General features: G+C 37.5%; 1 protein-coding gene across 1 annotated transcript in view; it reads right to left on the reverse strand.

Moving 5' to 3' along the window:
- GPR158 (G protein-coupled receptor 158) overlaps window positions 1–19,753 on the reverse strand; it is a 315,465-nt gene that overhangs the window by 273,555 nt on the left and 22,157 nt on the right. The window contains exon 2 of the mRNA XM_081136819.1: window positions 14,444–14,549. Within this exon, the coding sequence (XP_080992945.1) occupies window positions 14,444–14,549 (106 nt within the window). The remainder of the gene's footprint in view (window positions 1–14,443; window positions 14,550–19,753) is intronic.

Below are 19,753 nucleotides of genomic sequence, written 5' to 3' on the forward strand. Positions count from 1 at the left end.
AGAATTCATCTAAAGCTCTCTTCTGGGTGTGATATAGTAATGAAACCAGTGACCATAAGAGATACTCTATTACATGAATATGATACTATACATGAATTTAAACTACAACAGCAGCCTTACCAATAAGATGTATGAGAAGGTCACTGCCCTTGCCTTAATGTAGTCTTGCATTAGCAACTGATCAGACCAAATTCTTAATTGAGATGTAACCTATATTAATTTTTTTTTAAATCTCTGAGCCTCAGTTTCCTCATCTGTAAAACTGAAATAATAATAGGTATTTTCTAGGACTGTTCTGAGGATTAAATATACTTTTACATATATTTACATACATATGTATGTATATACACATACACATATGACAGTGAAAGGGCAGGCATCTGATAAATGTAGTGATTGTAATTAACTACTCAGATAATTTTGATACAGCAGTATAGGTGTGAAAATAGAAATATGTACAATGTACTAGAGTGGCACATAGGAGAGAACCTGCTCTACGTGAAGTGTGGAATAGGCTGCAAAAGGGTTGCAAAGGAACAAAACCCAGGACTCAGAGAATAAGCAGGAATCTGTTAGGGGCTAAAGTGGGAAATTATATGTTACTCAATAAAAAGAGCATGTGCAAATAAATGCACAGACACCTGAAACACCATGGTAGAATCATGGAAGGCAGGCAGCTGGGTATTGTAGAACAGACAAAATTTAGATTTAGAAAGCCATACATATAAGGTGGCCCTTAAGGTACAGGTTAAGGAGTCTGAAAAATATTAAGCAGTCAACTATAAATATTTGTGGAGCACCTTTATTATGGACATTATTATGGCCCCTGAGACACAATGGAACATACCTTATGTGGTTTCTGCCCGCATGGAGCTTACAGTGTAGCACAGAAGATAGATATAAATAAATAACTACGAATAATTTCAAACATACAAAGTGCTATGGAAAACTTAACATTTCCAGAGAATGTACTACGCAAAGCATTCTACATGCAACATAGAATCATTCCCTTTTTTTAAAATGTTGAGTTTAAGAAACACAGGCAGCCTGAATCCAAAGCCAACACTTTTAACTACTATGTAATATTATCTCACTTAAAAAAAAAAAAAGGCAGGATGATATAATCATCATATAAACTTTTTTTAAAAGATCACATTGGCAGCAGTGCAGAAAATGAATTGGAAAGGAATGAAACTGAAGGCAGGAGAGTGCTGCAAAGGTCCAAGCAAGAAATGATTAGGGCTACAACTAAGTGAGTTGTAATAAGAATGAAAGAAGAAAACAAACTGATGAGAGATATAGATTGAACCCCACAAAAAAATGTTTACTAAATCCACAATCTGTTAATTAAAAACAAAAATTAAATAGCTGCTCACCAGCTTATCAAATCATAGTAGTAAAACAGCTGACCAATCTTAAAGAAAATCTTGAGGCATTACCTGAATATGCCACTGAATAATAAACAGCACTAGCTGAACAGGCACACTGGTCTTTATACACACTTCAAGCTACAGTACTCTATACAGTTCAAATGATTTTTTATTTACATTGAAATTTCAGTTCAAAAGGTAAAATACAGTATATCCCAACCTTTGGTGTTTTGATCAAACTTGTTTAAAAATGAAATAAAAAATGAATTTCTTCATTCAAATTATCATCAAATAATCAAATAATACTAAAGAATATTACCTGGATGCATCCACTATAGCTAGAAATATATATATCAATCTTAATATGTAAAATTTTATTTTAAACAGATTGCTATTTTAACTACTGTGATTATTGTCCTTATGTCATCCACCCATTCAAATGATACTGGGCTGAGAATTCATTGGAGCCTCAGGCCGAAATTATCAGGAGGGGAGAAAAAGGGTGTATAAGTAAGTCAGCAGAATCATCAAAGTAAGGAAGAGAGAAAGCACAGAAACCAGGTAGTGGAGTCAAAGTCAGAATCATGCAGAAGCTGGTGAGCCCACTGAATAAGACCTTGAAAGTTTTTGGTCTTGGAGCCTGTTTACACTTGAAAATTACTAAGAATCCCAAAGGTCTTGTATACATATTGGCAACATCCATTGAGATTTGCCATTTTATATATTAAAACAGAGAAAATTTAAAAATATTTATTAATCATTTAAAAATAGCAATAAGCCCATAACATGTTAACATAGATAATATATTTATGAAAAATAACTATATTTTTCAAAACAAAAAATAATAGCAAAAAGAGTATCATTGTTTTACATTTCTGCAAATCTCCTCAAAGTCTGGCTTATGAGACAAGATTCTTATATTTCTTTCTGTAATGAATCTACTTGTATATCATATCTTGGGTAGTCTTTTTACACTCACAAGAGAATAGAGAGTTCAAAAGGTAAATAATGTCTTTGAATTGTTATACAAATAGTTTTAACTTCACAGACTCTCGTGACAGGGTCTTAAGGACCCCCAGGGGTCCCAGGACTACACTTTGAAAATGACTACATTTAGATGAATGTATTTTAAAAGGTGGCAAATGAAGGTGATATACAGACCGGCATAAAAACAAAGCCCATAAATAGGGTGGCTCAGATTCTAAGTCTATGAATTCTGGGCTTCAATAGAACTAGGATTTTAATAGGGACAAGCCTGTAGAGACAATTATCCATTATCCTATTTCTGGACATAAATAGAGAATCAACTCTATAGAATTTCCTCCAGGTGATCATGGAATTGTAAACACCAGCAGGAAAAACTGCTTTTGCATGCATAAAGCAGAGATTGTACTGACAAGCCAATAGTAAAATCTACTGAAATGATTACATAATCAAGATAGGTCATGGTTTAGTTCATTACAATAATTACGGTAAGATAATAAAAAGCATTGCTGAAGAAGGGCTCTCTCTCTCTTGAGGAGCTATTAAAAATAAAGTGGATATCCACATATTTAGAATAGTATAAAGTACTCCTTTCTGGAGACAGAGAATGAACCAAAAGCTTCTTAGATTCTCCTCGAGTATTTTTATCCCATTGAAATTAGCTCTGACACATCTAACATTTCCCCCTTTACACACTTTTCTACTTCATGTACAATAATTGCTCTAAATCTCCATTTACAGTTCTTCCTTTTTTTCCTCAATCCCTCTGTTTTTATGCTTTTGGTTCCAACTCTAGCCCTTACTCTTACTCCTGTTTCACCAATTATATTCACTGTTCCCTACACCTCTTCATACACCTATACCTGAGTTTACATTTTGAAACATAAAAATATCATTAAATATTACACATTCTTTTGCATTATAAAGACAATAGCAACCCAAACTATGAATAAACTGAAAGAGAGAAGAAAAACAATGAATTCAAATGGCAAAAAAATTTTCAAACAAACACTTACACATTACTTTGAGGGCAAAGTATTTAAGTTATTTCAGTATTTTATGTTCTGCTTGTATCATCAACTACACACTTGCTCTCTCTCTCAATCTATAAGCCCTGGGGGAAAGACAATGATAAATCAAACCTTTTTCTGGATGAATATATATATGTATAAATGACTTGATAAAGATACCAAAATAATTAAATAGAAAGGTGGTAAATAGGCTTTCTGTCTTAAGAAAAAAGGAGATATCAAGGAATAGAGTTTAATTCTTGCATAATACAGTCAGTTACAGCTTTCTAAATCAGCCAAGACTGTAACTAAGCAACATGATTCTTCACTGTGCTCTAAAAGGGGGCTGCCAAGCATCAGTAGACTCATTTAGCATTGAGAGCTTTGACAAGCTTCCACCATATTCTTTTATATAATCATAGCAGAGGGAGTACCACATTAGATCTGATTTGCTGTCACAATGGGATTTTTCCCCCACCTAAGCTAATGACACAAAGCTATATTTAACCCCCCAAAAGTCACCCTTAGGCACTCACTGTATATTCTGATTGCTTCTCACATCTAGAATTGGACAAGTAGCAATTTTTCAGCTACCGAATGTGACAAAAGCAAAGGTTTAATAGGTAGAGATTTTCTTTTCCTGATTGGCTCCATTATAAACTTAGCTACGTATTCCAAATCTGCTCACTAACTTCTTATTTCATCAGAAGTTCTCACTGAACGGAACTGAAAAGATCAAGAAAGTCTGATACTTTGAGTTCATATCCATTGGTACGTGTGAGTCAGTCCTCTTGGCCCTGTAGCCCAGCTGCATATGTGTAGATCTCCCACCTTTAAGCTCAGCCCCACTCTAACCCTATGCCACAGAGAAGTTGGGCAGCACTTTAAGTGGCTTGTCTTCAGCGATGATTAGAATCTAAAATTTATTTATGGTAGCATAATCACTGAGAATCCCCTTGGCATCCCTGTCCAAAGTGACCTGCAGTCCTCCATATTAAACTTTGATTCCTACATTCTGATTTGTATTCTAATTGCCTCCTGGAAGTCGGTCCCTTTCCTTAACACCTGCCCTCTTAGCTGCTGTCCCAAAAGTGAATACAGCCCTCATCAACTCGTATCTAAGGAGATGGATCTTATCTCTTGGGTCCTGTTTTAAACTGGACACCCTTACCATCCCAAGTCACTGCCATGCACTGAACCAACAGACCGCCACTAGCAAGAAACTGCCGCTGCTGACACCCATATACCTGCAGATGGCACCCGTTTTACATTGATCATAATCTGAATTTGTATATGAGCTTAGCATGTCCTTTTCAAAATTTGTTTTGGCCATCCGAGAGCTAGATGAGTTCTTCTTGTTTGTTCTACATCTAATTTCCCACATAAGTAAGATTCTAGCATGCTTCTTGACTGAGCTCTCATAAGCACAACCACAGCAAGACTAAAAAGATCATCCCATGGGCCACTACCAGTGACTCTCTTTCTAAACAACCATTTACCACCTTACTACTGTCTGATAGTTTAAATTCCTGAACTACCATTTGCTAGTTTTATGACCTTAATCGAATTACTTAAAACCACCCTAGGTCTAGAAAATAGAAAAAAACAATAGTATCTAATTTACAGGGTAATGAAGTATTAAGTGAATATGTCTTTATTAATATTAAATAATTATTTTCATATACAGAGATTGAAAAACAAACTTGTATTAACGGGACATTTAACTGAGGAATTTCATAGACTCTTCAGACTAAGGCTAAAGAAAACTTAATTACTTAGCACATACCATCAAATATATTTGTGCCTTCACCTATACCACTCATGAATTAGATCTTGTAAGAGCTTTTTATTTTTTAAACATTGTATGTAGTCCACAAAGTTAATAAAGTTTTATCTGATTGATAGATGATAGATATATAGATACACAGATAGATAAAGTTTGTTTACCTTCCACAGACAAACAGTGCTCTCCTTCTACATTCTAATTCAAATACTTCATAGGGCCCAACATTAGATCAACAGGTTCAAGAAGATTGATGATACAATCCAGTGGCATGGAATGTATACACAGGAGTGTCATTCAGCAGACACCAAATACCATGTCCTTCTCATAGTTGAAAAATGGGCTTATCTACTACTGTAAAATATATAACTTCTTCATAAGCAAAAGAAGTAAGTTAGACTAAAGAAAAAAATTAAAGATACTTCCCTATATTGCCTTCTTTCTGGCTCAGAATATCCCAGATTTACAATCTAATGTTAACTAAACACCTTTTGGCTTTTTCTTCTCATTTCCATCAAAATTAGTCTTCTCTCAATATTCCCAAAGTGCTTAATGAGTAAATGGAAACCAGATCTCAGAATCTAGCTTGAATGAAGGTGGCAATGATAAATAGTAGTTTATCATTATCACGGGGGAAAAAATCTGAAAATCTCAGGTTTGGCATGCATATCCACATCCAGTGTGAGAACTCAAAGTAGTGCCAATGCAAGGACAACAAATGTTGCTTTGGGGTGGAAACATCTTTCAGTGGTCCCCCTTACAGTATACTAGAAGTATAAAACCTTACGGTTGCAGAGACACTTCTAGCCAATGTTGCATAAAGTTTTGAGCCCTGCAAAATTCTGTCAAGTGGCACCTTTTACTGCTGAAAATACTAAATCCTATAGCATCCTCACATGGTAATGTGTGATTAAACAAATCTGACATTTAAATTTACAATTTCCTGATTTAAAATATATATTCTCAATTTTTGAACAATTCCGATTGTTAAAAAGTTCCACTGACATTGAGCTAAACAGATCCCCCTGTAGTTCCTGTTGGTTTACCAATAAATCATAGTCTAACCCCTGGGTCCTTTAAGAAAAAGTATAAATATCCACATAATAGCTATTTTCATATCTAAAGACAGTTTTTAGATCACCCATGGGTCTTCTCTTCCTTGGAAAACCTTCTCAATTTCTATGATTCATTAAAAAGCAAGGTTTCAAAGTTCTTAGTAATAGTATTTTTTTCTCTTCTAAACAGGGTTCAATTTTTATATTAAACTTCAATTCAGTATATTGAATACTTATATACTCTATATTCAATATAGAGTATTAATTATATGCGTCAGTCTGATCAATGTCAGAGGGATGGAGGAGGGCAGGTGGGTGGAGGGGGAGAGAGTAACCAAAGAATTTATATGCATATATGCACAACCCAAGGACACGGACAATGGTGGGGAGAGGGACTGGGGAGGGGGAAGGGAGAGGGTGGAACGGGTCACTGGGGAGAAAAAGGGACATCTGTAATATTTTAAACAAAAATAAAATTTTAAAAAAGAATATTAAATATATGGAACATATTCTATATTCAATTGCTATATTCCTTGTCACACTATTTCAGGTATTTTCTGCTAAGCTTAGAATAGTGACATATGAATCTCCAAAGATCTAGAGAACAACCTAAGATTAAGCTGGCTTTTGCTCCCACAGGATGGTGATAGCCACTGGTGAACTGTTGACTCCCTTGCTGGATACATCTTTCTCTCAATAAGATAGCCACCTTTCCCTTAACTGACTTATTAGGTACCTCAGTACAGTTATTTTGGAATAGTGATTCCTAACCCTTGTTTTGAAACAATTCCAGAATATCCTTTCAAATAACTCTCAGGAACATAGTGAAAAACTGAAAAATAGATGCAGTTTATATTAATTTTAGAAAGGACTATGTAACAAAACCAAACAAGTTAGGGCTTCACTAGTTCAAAAACAAATGGGGCCTTAGCTGGTTTGCTCAGTGGTTAACACACTGGCCCGCAGACTGAAGGGTCTTGGGTTTGATTCCAGTCAAGGGCATGTACCTCAGTTGCAGGCTTGGCCCCAGTCGGAGTCATACAGCAGTGGTATGACCTCTTTTGGTAAAGTCTAGCAAAGCAAGGATACTTGAATGACCAGAGGATGTTTAGCCTGGAATAAAGCAGACTTAGAAGCTAGCCAGCAGCAGTCTAAATGGCTACTATGAAGAAAAATGGTCAATTTTATTTTGGTCAACTTCACTCAGAATCAGAAGCAATGGCTAGGACTATATCAAACTAAAAAGCTTCTGCACAGCAAAAGAAACCATTAACAAAATTAAAAGGGAACCCACTGTATGGGAGAACATATTCGATAATTATGCATCTGATAAAAGGTTGATTTACAAAATGTAGAAAGAACTGATACAAATCAACATGTGGAAGACAAACAATCCAATTAAAAAATGGGCAAAGGACCTGAATAGATATTTCTTCAAAGAGGACATACAGATGGCCAAGAGACATGAAAAAATGCTGAATGTCACCAATCATCAGAGAGATGCAAATTAAAACCACAATGAGGTACCACTTCACACCTGTCAGAATGGCTCCATCAACAACTCAACAAACAAGTGCTGACGAGGACGGTGTGGAGAAAGGGGAACCCTAGTACACTGCTGGTGGGAATGCAGACTGGTGCAGCCACTATGGAAAACAGTATGGAGCTTCCTCAAAAAATTAGAAATGGAGCCGTCTTTTGACCCAGTGATCCCACCTCTAGGAATATATCCTAAAATCCTGAAACACCAACCGGAAAGAATATATGCACCCCTATGTTCATAGCAGCACAGTTTACAATATCTAAGATCTGGAAACAGCCCAAATGCCCATTGGTAGAAGAGTGGATAAAAAAGATGGGGTACATTTACACCATGTAAAAAGGAAGGAACTCTTACCTTTTGTGACAACATGGATGGACCTGGAGATTATAATGCTAAGTGAAATAAGCCAGTCAGAGAAAGACAAGTACCATATGATCTCACTTATATGTGGAATTTAATGAATAAAATAAACTGACAAACAAAATAGCACCAGAGACATGAATACATGGTACAGACTGACAGATGATAGAGGGGAGGTGGGTGGGGCTGATGGGATGAAAGAGGGTGAAGGGATTAGCCAAAGAACAGATTCTTATAACCTACAGACACAGACAACAGTGTGGTGATGGCAAGAGGGAGGGGTAGGAGGGATGGGGGGGGAATATGTAATAATGTCAATAATAAAAATAAAATACATTTTTAAAAAAAATCTATCCAAAATAAAAGAAACTATGGCTATATATTATAGGGAGGCCATATAACAACAGTGTGCTGCTTCCATTAATTCAACCAATGTGTCAGGCACTGTGCTAGGCACCAGTGAATACCTGACCATTGTCCTACATTTCAGTAAGAAAGAGTGACTTCATGTCAACCACATTTTGTATTAGTAATGAAAGAAAGGAGTTTTGCTATAAAATACAATGGAAATTTAAATATCTAGAAAATTACTAACATTTACTTTTCTCCATTTACTGAAAGATTTTTACAGTTTTCAGTGTAAAATTATGGCATTAAAAATAGTTTTTAAGTTTCTCATTATTTATTTTCAACTGACTTAATACAGTAGATCATGCCAAAATTAATTTCAAGTTTGTCCTTCAATGTCCCTTCCTGCTCGTAAGGGACATTCAACCATATGACGAAATTCAGGGATTTGAAAGTTTTCAAGAATCTGTGTGGTTTGACATCACTATAAACTAGACCATATTCCAGAGCAGAGCTGTCCATTACACTGTCCAATATGGTAGCCGTTAGTTACATGAAGCTATTATACATTTGAAATTGGGTTAGTGAAGCCAAGGATCTAAATTCTTAATTTTGATTAATTTTAATTGATTTGCAATTCAATAGACATATGTGGCTAGTAGCTATTGTATTGGGCAGCACAGCTCTAGAGACAGGTAAAAAAAAAATATATGTGCAAAGCAGAAACTTTCCAGAGAAAAGGAAAGCAATGGTGAGATTATATGAGAAGTAATATACACCTGTTTCTAAGTAATTTCACTTAATCACTCCAGAAAAGTACTCTAAACCCAAAGAGCGAACTATATTCTGTATAGAAGAAGGCTTTCAAAAGAGAATGATTAACTCCTGCTTTCTTTAGATTTTTGCATTAAATTTTCTTCTTGTGTTCTAAATGATATCCTTTCTTACATTTTTAACTTTTTAAAAGTATATCTTTAGAGATTCATTAATTTTTATCTAATGGAGTAGTAAGGAGTTACAAATAGATTATCATCTAATATGCTTAATAGATAAAAAGAGATATTGGAAAACTATCTTAGTGCTATATAAAGCCATTGGCCGAGCTTATGACCCAACCATTCCAGTGATTCTGGATAGAACAGTGAATCTGATAACCTCATGAAGTGGTCTCCAAAACAGAGAACAGAAGAGGTCAATTGGCAGTGAAAAGGAAATACTAGAACTTCTACTTACATTGAATTTTTTAATAAAAAAATAAGAAATAAACTAAGCTTTACTAATATTTAAGACTTGGATTGACAATAATGCCCTCACTCAGTCCACATCTCATATGACTACAATATTGATAAGGCACTTGAGGTATCCTTAAGGAAAACTGGGAGCTTCGAGGCAGAAATACTGACACTCGTTTCTCGGTTCCTTCATTTGCTTTCGAATTTCAGTTTATTACCATTTATATTTGACCACTTGGGTGAATTTGTAGAGAATATTATTTTAAATGGTAAAATATTTACAATTCTTCATAACGAGATGATGTGTGACCTGGAAAATCTTTTCCCACATAAAGATTTCCTGCTTATCTCAAAGTGAACTACTTGTTTCTGAACTTGAAGATTAGTTGTGCATTGTTCTTGACAAGAGAGAGAAGTGCTCCCAATTTGCTAACCTGCTTTATGATGACAAGTGGTTGTCAGCAGTGTCTATGCAGCAGGTATTTTCAAAAAAAATCTAAGCTGTTCCTTCAAAGTAAAAGTGACATTTAAATAATCCATGAGTAAGCCTTTTGAAGTGAACATTTTGAAAATGGATATTTGGAAATGTTTTCAGTGCTATGTGGTTTTTGTTGCCAGAAACTATAAATACTCATGTAGCCATATAGTTTAAACTTGGAAATAAAATGTCCTAATCTGTTTTAAAGTATTCCTCGTGAAAGTTTGAGTGAGTTTTTAACCTGATCCTTTAAAATATTAAAATTCCCAGCTTTTCCATTAGTTTGCAGGAACCAACTGACATCGGGTAAGATGAAAAACTGCCAGCTGAATTTCTGCAAAACCCTTTGTAAAATTGGTAGGTAGAACTGAAAAATGAGCATTGTGATTTAGCAACAGTCAATAATTTATTTCTTCAATTTGAAATGACACATCCTTGTGAGGTACATATTCAACTATGACAGACATGAAAACTACGTATAAAAATAAACTGAACTTAGAGACCTCTGAATCACTGCATTACTAAGTATTAAGCTAAGATTTTTAAATGATGAAGTATAACCAGTCAGAACACTCACACTAAAAATTCTTCAAAAATTGTGATCTATTACATTGCTCACATTAAAGACATATTTATTTTTATAAAATATAATCTACATTAAAATATTATTTCACTTTTATCTTATTTCATCATCCTGATTAAGTTTTCTGATTTATAATATGCAGAATACAAAACAAAAGATATATATATAATTTGTAGGTTAAAAATATACATATATAGCTTGGCCAGGCGTGGCTCAGCGGTTGAGCATCGACCTAGGATCCAGGAGATCTAAGTTCAATTCCTAGTCAGGGCACATGCCCTGGGTTTCAGGCTCCACCCCCAGCAGGGGGCATGCAGGAGGCAGACAATCAGTGATGATTCTCTCATCATTGATGTTTCTATCTCTCTCTCGCCCTCTCCCTTCCTCTCTCTGAAGTCAATAAAGAAACTATATATATATATATATATATATATATATGTGTGTGTGTGTGTGTGTATATATATATATACATATACATACATATATACACACACACACACAAATACTATGGGTGGATGCATAAAGCATTTTTACCAATAGAATATAATCAAAAAGTTTCAAAGACACTCTCCTAATATTTCCTGCTTCAAAAAGTGATTAAAAATTTTTTCTTATAATGGAAACAAAGCAAAAGAATACCATTAAAACAAAATAAGTATAGATTTTTAATGTTTTAAATAAACTATTCTGTAAGAGAAGATTTTGTGTACTCAAAGCAAACAATGATATGAGAATAGGTAAAGAATGATTTCCGTGGATGCTGACAATATGAGCAAGTCCTTGCTAGAGTAATCTGAATCAGTTACAGAAATAGTCAGAATAATCCTGCAATCCAGTTCAGAGTGTCAACTCAGATCTTGTTTTACTATGCCCTTCAGAAAACACTTTGTGGCCTCATAGACCCTGTAACAACCCATACCCACTGAGTAATTATTTTCCTCCCAAACCACTCCATCCTTGTCCGAAATTCTCCTAAGGCTTCTGTCATTGGTCTACATACCATTCGTTTCCAACACCAGACTCACAATTCTGGTTTAAGATAACTTGGCAGCTGAAAAGTCAACACACTGGAAAACATTTTTAAGTGAAAAGTTTGCCTCAATTACAAATTTGAAATTTTTAACATCCGGTAGTATTTGCAAGGGAAGACTGTTAAACATCGGCAAGATAAAACCCACAGTAAACAGGATATTCACACCCTACAGATATAACTCATGTTAACTACTTCCCAAAATAAGCCGATTAACACAGTGATTCTTGGGGTCCATAACAGAAGATTGGTGACAAGGAACAAAGGAAAGCTAGTGCAGATGAAAAGTGCCCTGAACAAGAGATATTTCTTTCTGTTTTCCCAAGCAGTAAAAACTTTCAAGAGAATCCAGTTCCTAGTCTCCAATTCACATCAGTACAGGGAAAGAATTGAAAGACTATTGCTAGCCACTAGACAGAGGATGTGGTATGAAACTGTTGCAGGTGCCCTGAGTAACCAGCACCAACTACAGGACTATGGAGAAGCCCAACAAAAAAGTGTGTCAGTCAGACTAAGCATCAAGGGCCTCATGGGCTCTTGATCTCCAAGATCTCCTACTCCCAACTCCAGTACCTAGGCAAGGAAAAGGGGTATGGGGATCCACAGTGTATGTCTTATAGACATTTCAGTGTTTGATGATGTTATTTTTTGACCACTGAACCTCTTTCTATAACATTCTTAAATGAGGGTTATTAAACTGTGGGTTGTCTTTCAGGATCAGTTTTTCCTATAGAAAAATATATAAAGTTCTCATACTTAATTCCCAAAGTTACACATTTCCACCTAAACTTTGTTAACCAGAATGGAGGATAGTATTTTATCTCGAAATAACTTCACTTACTTGAAAGCTTTAAAAAGAAACAACACTCAGAAAGTTGAAAAGAAATCAATCTTCTAAAGGGAGAAAGAGGTTCTGCTACTATAACCATCGAATCAACTAACCAGGTGTTCTGTAAAGAAACAAAGACTGCGCTAAGGTTATTAGGAGCAATCAGCAACTGCAACAAACTGAAAAATAAATACCCCTTTGTTCCTAAACAGACTGCTTATTGAACTCCCAGGGAGCACGGCGGAAACAAGATTGCACAGAAATGAGCACATACAGGTGACACCCACGCAGAGAAAATCCGCTCCAGCAAAAAGACCCGCAGAGTGGCTACATACCATGGGCATGGAGCAAATAATCAGGCTAAGGATAGTTGCCAGATTGGTGACTGAAATTCATATCTTTAGAAATGCCAGAATCATCCAAAGGGAAGTGGATACTCAGAAATGTTCAAAACTATAAGAATGAATAAAGGAGGTGAAAAGAGGATCTTAACCGAGTTGACAAGACAGAACATTTCCTTGCATGACTGGATCCCAATGGGGGGAGCGAGGGAAGTGAGGGCCGTGTGGAGACCAGTGGAGATGTGGGAGGTGTTGGGATGTGTGGGAATGTGCGTGGGGTGCTGGGGAAGTGGGGTCATGGGGATATGGCGGAGGTATGTGATGAATTTAGAAGGATATGGAGAATTATGGGGGTTTAGGGAGCAGGAAGGTTGAGGGATATTGTGGTGGGGAGTATGGAGGCAGGTGGAGGTGTGTGTGGAGTATAGGGGTAAAGTGGGGAACTGCAGAAGATTATCTGAGGAGTGGTGGAGGTATGGAAGTATGTGGGTTGTATATGGCAGAATATGTGAGACGATGCACAAGGGAATCATACAATGGACACATGTACAGGCATGTAAAGCTGTGCCCATGTCTGTGTACTTTTTTAATTAGTAATGGCACAAAAAAGTGCTTACTGTTAATTTTTCCTTTGATTTAATAGTCCTTACCTTAAAACTGCACTACATATAACCACCTTTCACAAAGGGCAAAAAAATAAGAGATGTAGATTGCTACATTTATGGGGATATCCCCTCTATTTTAAATTTCCTCACTAATTCATGGACGCAAAGTTGAGAAAGCCCAAGTATTTAAGGTCAGGAACTCAATTGTACATTTGTGCTTAACCCTTTGGGACCTCAGAAACAGATTACTGAAAATGGAATCAGGATGTTAGCACATTTCCTGTCTGAAACTACAAAAGACAAGTGACAGTCTTATTTGCAGATGCAGAATCTCTGTGCCTGTCCCTACCAACCACAGTCCCATGAAATAAGGCATGGACAAGAAGATAAAAATTGGAAATACATACACAACTATACACATTTCCTTTACTGGTTCCTGTTACAGTTTTCTCCTTCTTTTCAATATTCCCCTGCCATACTTGCTTTTCTGGCAGATGGCAGTGTGTCTGAATGAATAGCATCAACGTTTCAACAAGCATCATCTTCCATTAAAATATGCATAACCTGGTTGAATCCTCCAAGACTGGTTTTTCACTTCATTGCTATTTTAATTTCCAGCCCCGTTTGAAGAACAAGGTCAGCCTTTGACTAAAGCCAAACTTCAGACATAATTTCCATTTCAACCTTCTCTTAGTCTCCAAATGAACAGTTATTCTGCACAAATTTAATTTTCTACTCCTTTTTCAGTTCATTTGGCAACATTCAGACCTGCATAAAAGAAATTTTTCCCAGTAAGAGGCCTCTTGTTCACTTATCCGCACAAATACAATATATCATAAGTAATACATTTCTGGGCTTCTGATTTCGGAGGGCTTTATTTTCATGTTCTTACCTCTGAATTGTTGAGATGACATTTGTGAGTTCCTGAAAACCAGCCATCACTTGAACATTGGTCAATGTCCACTTTCTGAAGATTTATGTCCACTTTCATGACACCCCTTAAAAACAGAGAAAGATAAAATGAACGAGTTAATCTGAGCCTTTGCAATTTCTAACTCTGTATCCTATCCTGGAAATCAGACAAATCAGCATAAGTAATGCACTAACATTTTTGAAATTGTCACTCATATTCAACTAAAGTATACCAAGTGAAGAGAAAGACACAATAGAGCAGAATCAACAGTATTAGTTTTATATAAGTCCTAAAGGCAGGAACTCTCTACTGTTCACTATCTTCAGCTCCCCATATAATGCCTGGCACAAAGTAGATACTAATAAATATTTGTTGATTGACTGGATGAACCTCAGACAGTTTTTCTCTGGACATGATAGCAAAGTTGACTCTGAAATAACACCTGCTCCCAGTATCCCTTCTATAAAGTAAACCAATACAAAGTCCTCACCTTTTTCTTTCTACTCCTATTTCCCACTGCAGGCCAGGATGGGGAAATTGATGGGGTGGGGAGAAGGGTACGTAATCAGGGAGGGAGGAAATATCAGAAACTAAGAATCTCCTTCCTCTAATTTTCTATAGCAATTACTTTTTTTAATTTAATTTTTGTGTTTTTAAAATATATTTTTATTGATTTCAGAGAGAGGAAGGGAGAGGGAGAGAGAAAGATAGAAACATCAATGATGAGAGTCATTGACCGGCTGCCTCCTGCACGTCCCCAACTGGGGATCAAGCCCACAACCTGGGCATGTGCCCTGACTATAGCAATTACTTTAAACAGCTCTTTAGATCTCCCAGTTTTCCACACTAAGCAGAGTTTTGCTTTACCTACATGCATGCTGATCAGCATTTTTCTTATAATCTAGAAAGAAAAACACTGCTTTTCACTTTGCCATCTGAGATAAATCACTAAGAAAGAGAACTCACAGATTTAGAGCCAAAAGCACAATTGCAAAGAAAGCTATAACTTTATCTAAAACTCCCCCAATTTCTCTATCATTTCTCCCTATGTTTTCCTAAGGCCCCTCTCTCCTATATTTCACCACTGCCAGCACCACTAGCATCAGAAGCAGCAGAAATACCTGTCGTGCACTGAACTATCACACCTGGACTTCAATGAAATCAATATTCTGTGTCCTGGGCCCTGAAGCTTGACCTTTGCTGTTGTTTTTCACAAACTTGAGTATAATGTAAACACTCTACTAAAAGTAAAACAAAAACAAATACAAACAAACCCCACACATTTTCAAGATCCCACATCCCCAAATTAAAATATTTTCATTATGATATTATTAAATATGTAAAAACATAAAGGTAGGCTTAAGTTCCTTACATCATAGTTCTCTTAGCTACAAAAAAAACAACCCACAAAATTATAAAATAAGTGCAAACAAAACTATAAAGCCAACAAAATTTAATCTAAAATATCGATTTAAAAACACCAGTGATTGTTTTGTCAAACTAAATCACCTCGCTAGTTCAGCAAGCCTCTTTTACCACGTTATGACTCATTTTTCTTCTCTTTTCTCCTTTTAAACTACTGTGAAATCTTCCAACACAGTCGCTTCATGTCATTTGGGCTTCATTTCCAGTGAATAGATCATTTACTTTTTAGACTGCCTCTGTTCTTTTCTTATTAACCTATGACAAAGTACTACACTATGTGGTACTAACATGCTAAAAAGAGACAGAAAGCAAACAGGGACAAATATTGGCCTTCTGTCAATATTTGGTGATCCAGATAACCCAATATGTGTAAGTTAATTTTTCAGGTAAACACTGAAATGAAAACCCAAAATTTATCATAGAAAACTTACATATCCTTGAAATAGGCCCCAGTTTGCAAAATATTACTATTGTAGATCATAATTTCACAAAACAAATGTTCATATGAAAAATAACTGGATTCCAAAGTAACCGACTAACTTAACCCAGTTCATTCTTTTGCTCTTTCAACAAATATTTATTGTCTGGTATGCACATATCACTGTAACAGATGCTATGTAGGTGAACCACATAGGCCCTGCCCTCAAGTAACACCAAAAGGTAAATGGTTTTTAAAGCATTGGTATGTTTAGTGGAGAGCAGATGCTAAATTCTGGGGAGTTGGGGGTATAGTAGGGATTCAATAAACATTTGTTGACTTGTTGACCACCTTCACTACCAGAACTTTCAATAGAACTATGTTCCACATAGGTTATGACAATCATGCAAGCCCATTCAGGCTCTGTTTAAGCTTGTTGGGAAATGACATATTCATTCTTTCATTAATTCAATAAATACTTATCGACTATCTACTATAAGCCAAAATTGTCTTTGGCCTTTGAAATACATTAATAAGCAGGGCAAAAAAAAAAACAGAAAAAAACCCTGCCTTTTAGGAGGTTAACTCTAGTGTGGGACAGACAAATAATAAATGACAAGTATAATAAATAAATTATGCCATATATTCCAAAGTAAAAAGCGCTACAGAGAAAAAAAATAAACTTGAAGCAGGTAATAAAAGACAAGCAGGTTAAACACTCTTTTAAAGGGTGGGCAGGATAAGTAAGAGTTCTGAAAAGTAAGAGTTCTAACTCAACATTGCAGGTATAATTACAGCAGGTTGGCATTCACCCACTAAAATGATCAGTCACCTTCAGGGACACGAGTTTCCCACTACTGTCCACAGCATTCTGGTATTCTCCCGTGAACGTCTTATTCAGAAGGCATTTGTTAAGTAGTAAACTAATAAAAAATATGCATTTCTATTTGTTCCACAATTGTTAGAAATAACGAAGTCAAGTTGGCCTCAGCTATCCTGCTACTGATCGTCTGGTTGCAAGATCGTGGGCATCTTGAACTCTCCCAGCTAGCTCAGAGACACGGCTAACTTGGTATCTTAATCCCCGAGGGTTTTCCCTCTTAATTCCAGGCTCACAGGGAACCAACGCGTTAACCTCAGCTCGGGAAGCTCTCCGGGCCCCGGGTAATGAGGCGCGCGCTGCCCCGCGGCGCCGTCAGCGCTGACTCATCCTCATTAGCGCCCCAGCCCCCGCGCCCGGGGACCCGCAAAGCCCTCGGGGAAGGCGCGTCCACTCCCCGCGGAGAACCCGGAGGCTTGCGGGATCAAAGAGGAGGAGAACTTCCCTTTGCGAGCAAAAGCGCGCCGCGGCAACCCACCTCGCGGCTGAAACACGCACGCGCCCCCGCACCGGACCGAGGGTGGGCCCGCGGAGTCCCCGCCGCGCCTGCGCCCTGGGTGCCCGAGCGCGCGCCTGGGGGTGGGGGCGCTGCTCCCACATCCGGGGAGCGGGGGCCGCCGGGAAGCTCCCAGCGCGGGGCAGCGGCTGCGGCTTCGTGCGCCGAGCACGGGAAAGCGGGGGGCCCGAAAGGCGTGGTGAGTTGTCGCCAGAGACTGGGAAATCCAGCAAACAACGTCCCCAGACACCTGGGTGCTTCACTGAACTGCGGACCGGCCCTTTCCTCAGCTTGTCTAACGCCTAAACCGCTGAGACTCGCAATTCCCCTAATGTGCCCTGTCCCGGAATGGGCTGCCATCCTCACAGTTATCCAAGGCCGTGACTCGGTTGTTAGGGAACCCGCCACCCATCAAAGCCATTGCCAAGTTCCACAGAGCATGCTTTTTGTCTCCTGCCTGACCCTTTCCCCCCATTTCTGCTACCACTGCCTTGGTTCAGACGCCCACCTCTCATGGGGCTAAAATTTTTTATAACTTCCTAATTTGCTCCTGTCTAGCATTGCTATAGGTAAAGATCCTAGTTTGTAGGTCCCAAAGCTTATATTAGGGTTCTTCTTTAAGAAACAAATACAAAATCATGAATACACACTTCATCACAAGGTGATCTTTGGGCCTATGTCTTTGTGTTATAATGCCGGATGGGTAGTAAGATTGTTACCTGAATTTCTTTACCAGGATGGCTGGCAATAACTTAGCTATACACAGAAATGACTACAAAAGACTTTAATTTATATTACTGTACACAAACTAAATAATCCTGAACCTCCCCTTAGCTGGTTTCCAAAACCCGCAGCCTAGGCTAAACTGTAATGGAGGCAAGTTGTAGTAGAAAGAGGCAGCTGCAATTAAAAATAGCTTCCTTTTGTAAATTTTACTAGAAACAGTTGACCACAGAACTCATTGCTAGCGCCCATTCCAGGACTCCAGAGAAAGGTCACAATGCAAGCAAAGGGCCCTAGTGCGGAAGCATCATACACTGCCGTCTTCGAAACTGTAGAATCTGATCCTGAGAGTTCCTGGTCAAAACCAACATTTCCCACTCTCCTAAAGAACAGAAATCCAAACTCCTTGGTATAACATTATACTCCAGCCTCTCCTACTTCTAACTGTTCCAACCACTCTACTGCATACATTCTTTGTTCCAGACCATTCAAAATTACATGTGGGTCCTAAACATTTGTGCTATCTCACAAAACCATTCCCTTATAGATACTTTTATACCTAAAGCCCCTTGGCTTCCTGTGCTTTATCTATTATAATTCCTCTCTAAAGCCTCCATGAATTCCAAGTCTGATTTAAAAGCCACTTCCCTATCCTCCCCCTAATACACTGTGCTTAGCTTCTTCACATCACTTAGTACATTTTATTATGATATTTTATTTTTAATGATTTTTTCCACCGGACTAAAATTCCATGGCCTATGTCTTTACATTTTCCCTTAGCTTCTAATCACTGTAATCCCATTATTTACCTTAAAGAAACTGCAGATAATATAGAGAAGTAAGGGGTAGCTAAACTAACAATGGGAGGGAGGGAGGGAGGCAGGGAGGGAGGGAGGGAGGGAGGGAGGGAGGGAGGGAGGGAGGGACGGAGACTGGTTGAGGATACCTAAGTAATCAGAAAACTGTCATGAACTGCTATGGGTGAATAGATGGAAAGAAAGATTGAAGAGGTTGAAGGAAAGTTTTAAAATTCTGCTTTTGATAGGGGCTCTTATAATTTCCATAGATTGAGCACCTGAATTAATCTGAAATATAATCATATTACTTTTAAATAATAGAACCCATACTTATGTGAGCAGGGGTTTAAGATTCTTTTTCATTAAGTTTCTTTCTCCTGGGTCTTTGTGCCGGTACACTCCCCTTGATCCAGGATGAAGGAATTAAGGAGGTGACACAGCTGTGAACAATGTGTCATTGAACAGGTATGGTCAGGCTGATCCAACCAGGGGCCAAGATATCATCTTATCCAGACACTGCCAGATGACCAGGAACAAAAGGATGACATCT

Source organism: Miniopterus schreibersii, assembly GCF_964146895.1.
Source record: "Miniopterus schreibersii genome assembly, chromosome: 1".
Classification (NCBI taxonomy): Eukaryota; Metazoa; Chordata; class Mammalia; order Chiroptera; family Miniopteridae; genus Miniopterus; species Miniopterus schreibersii.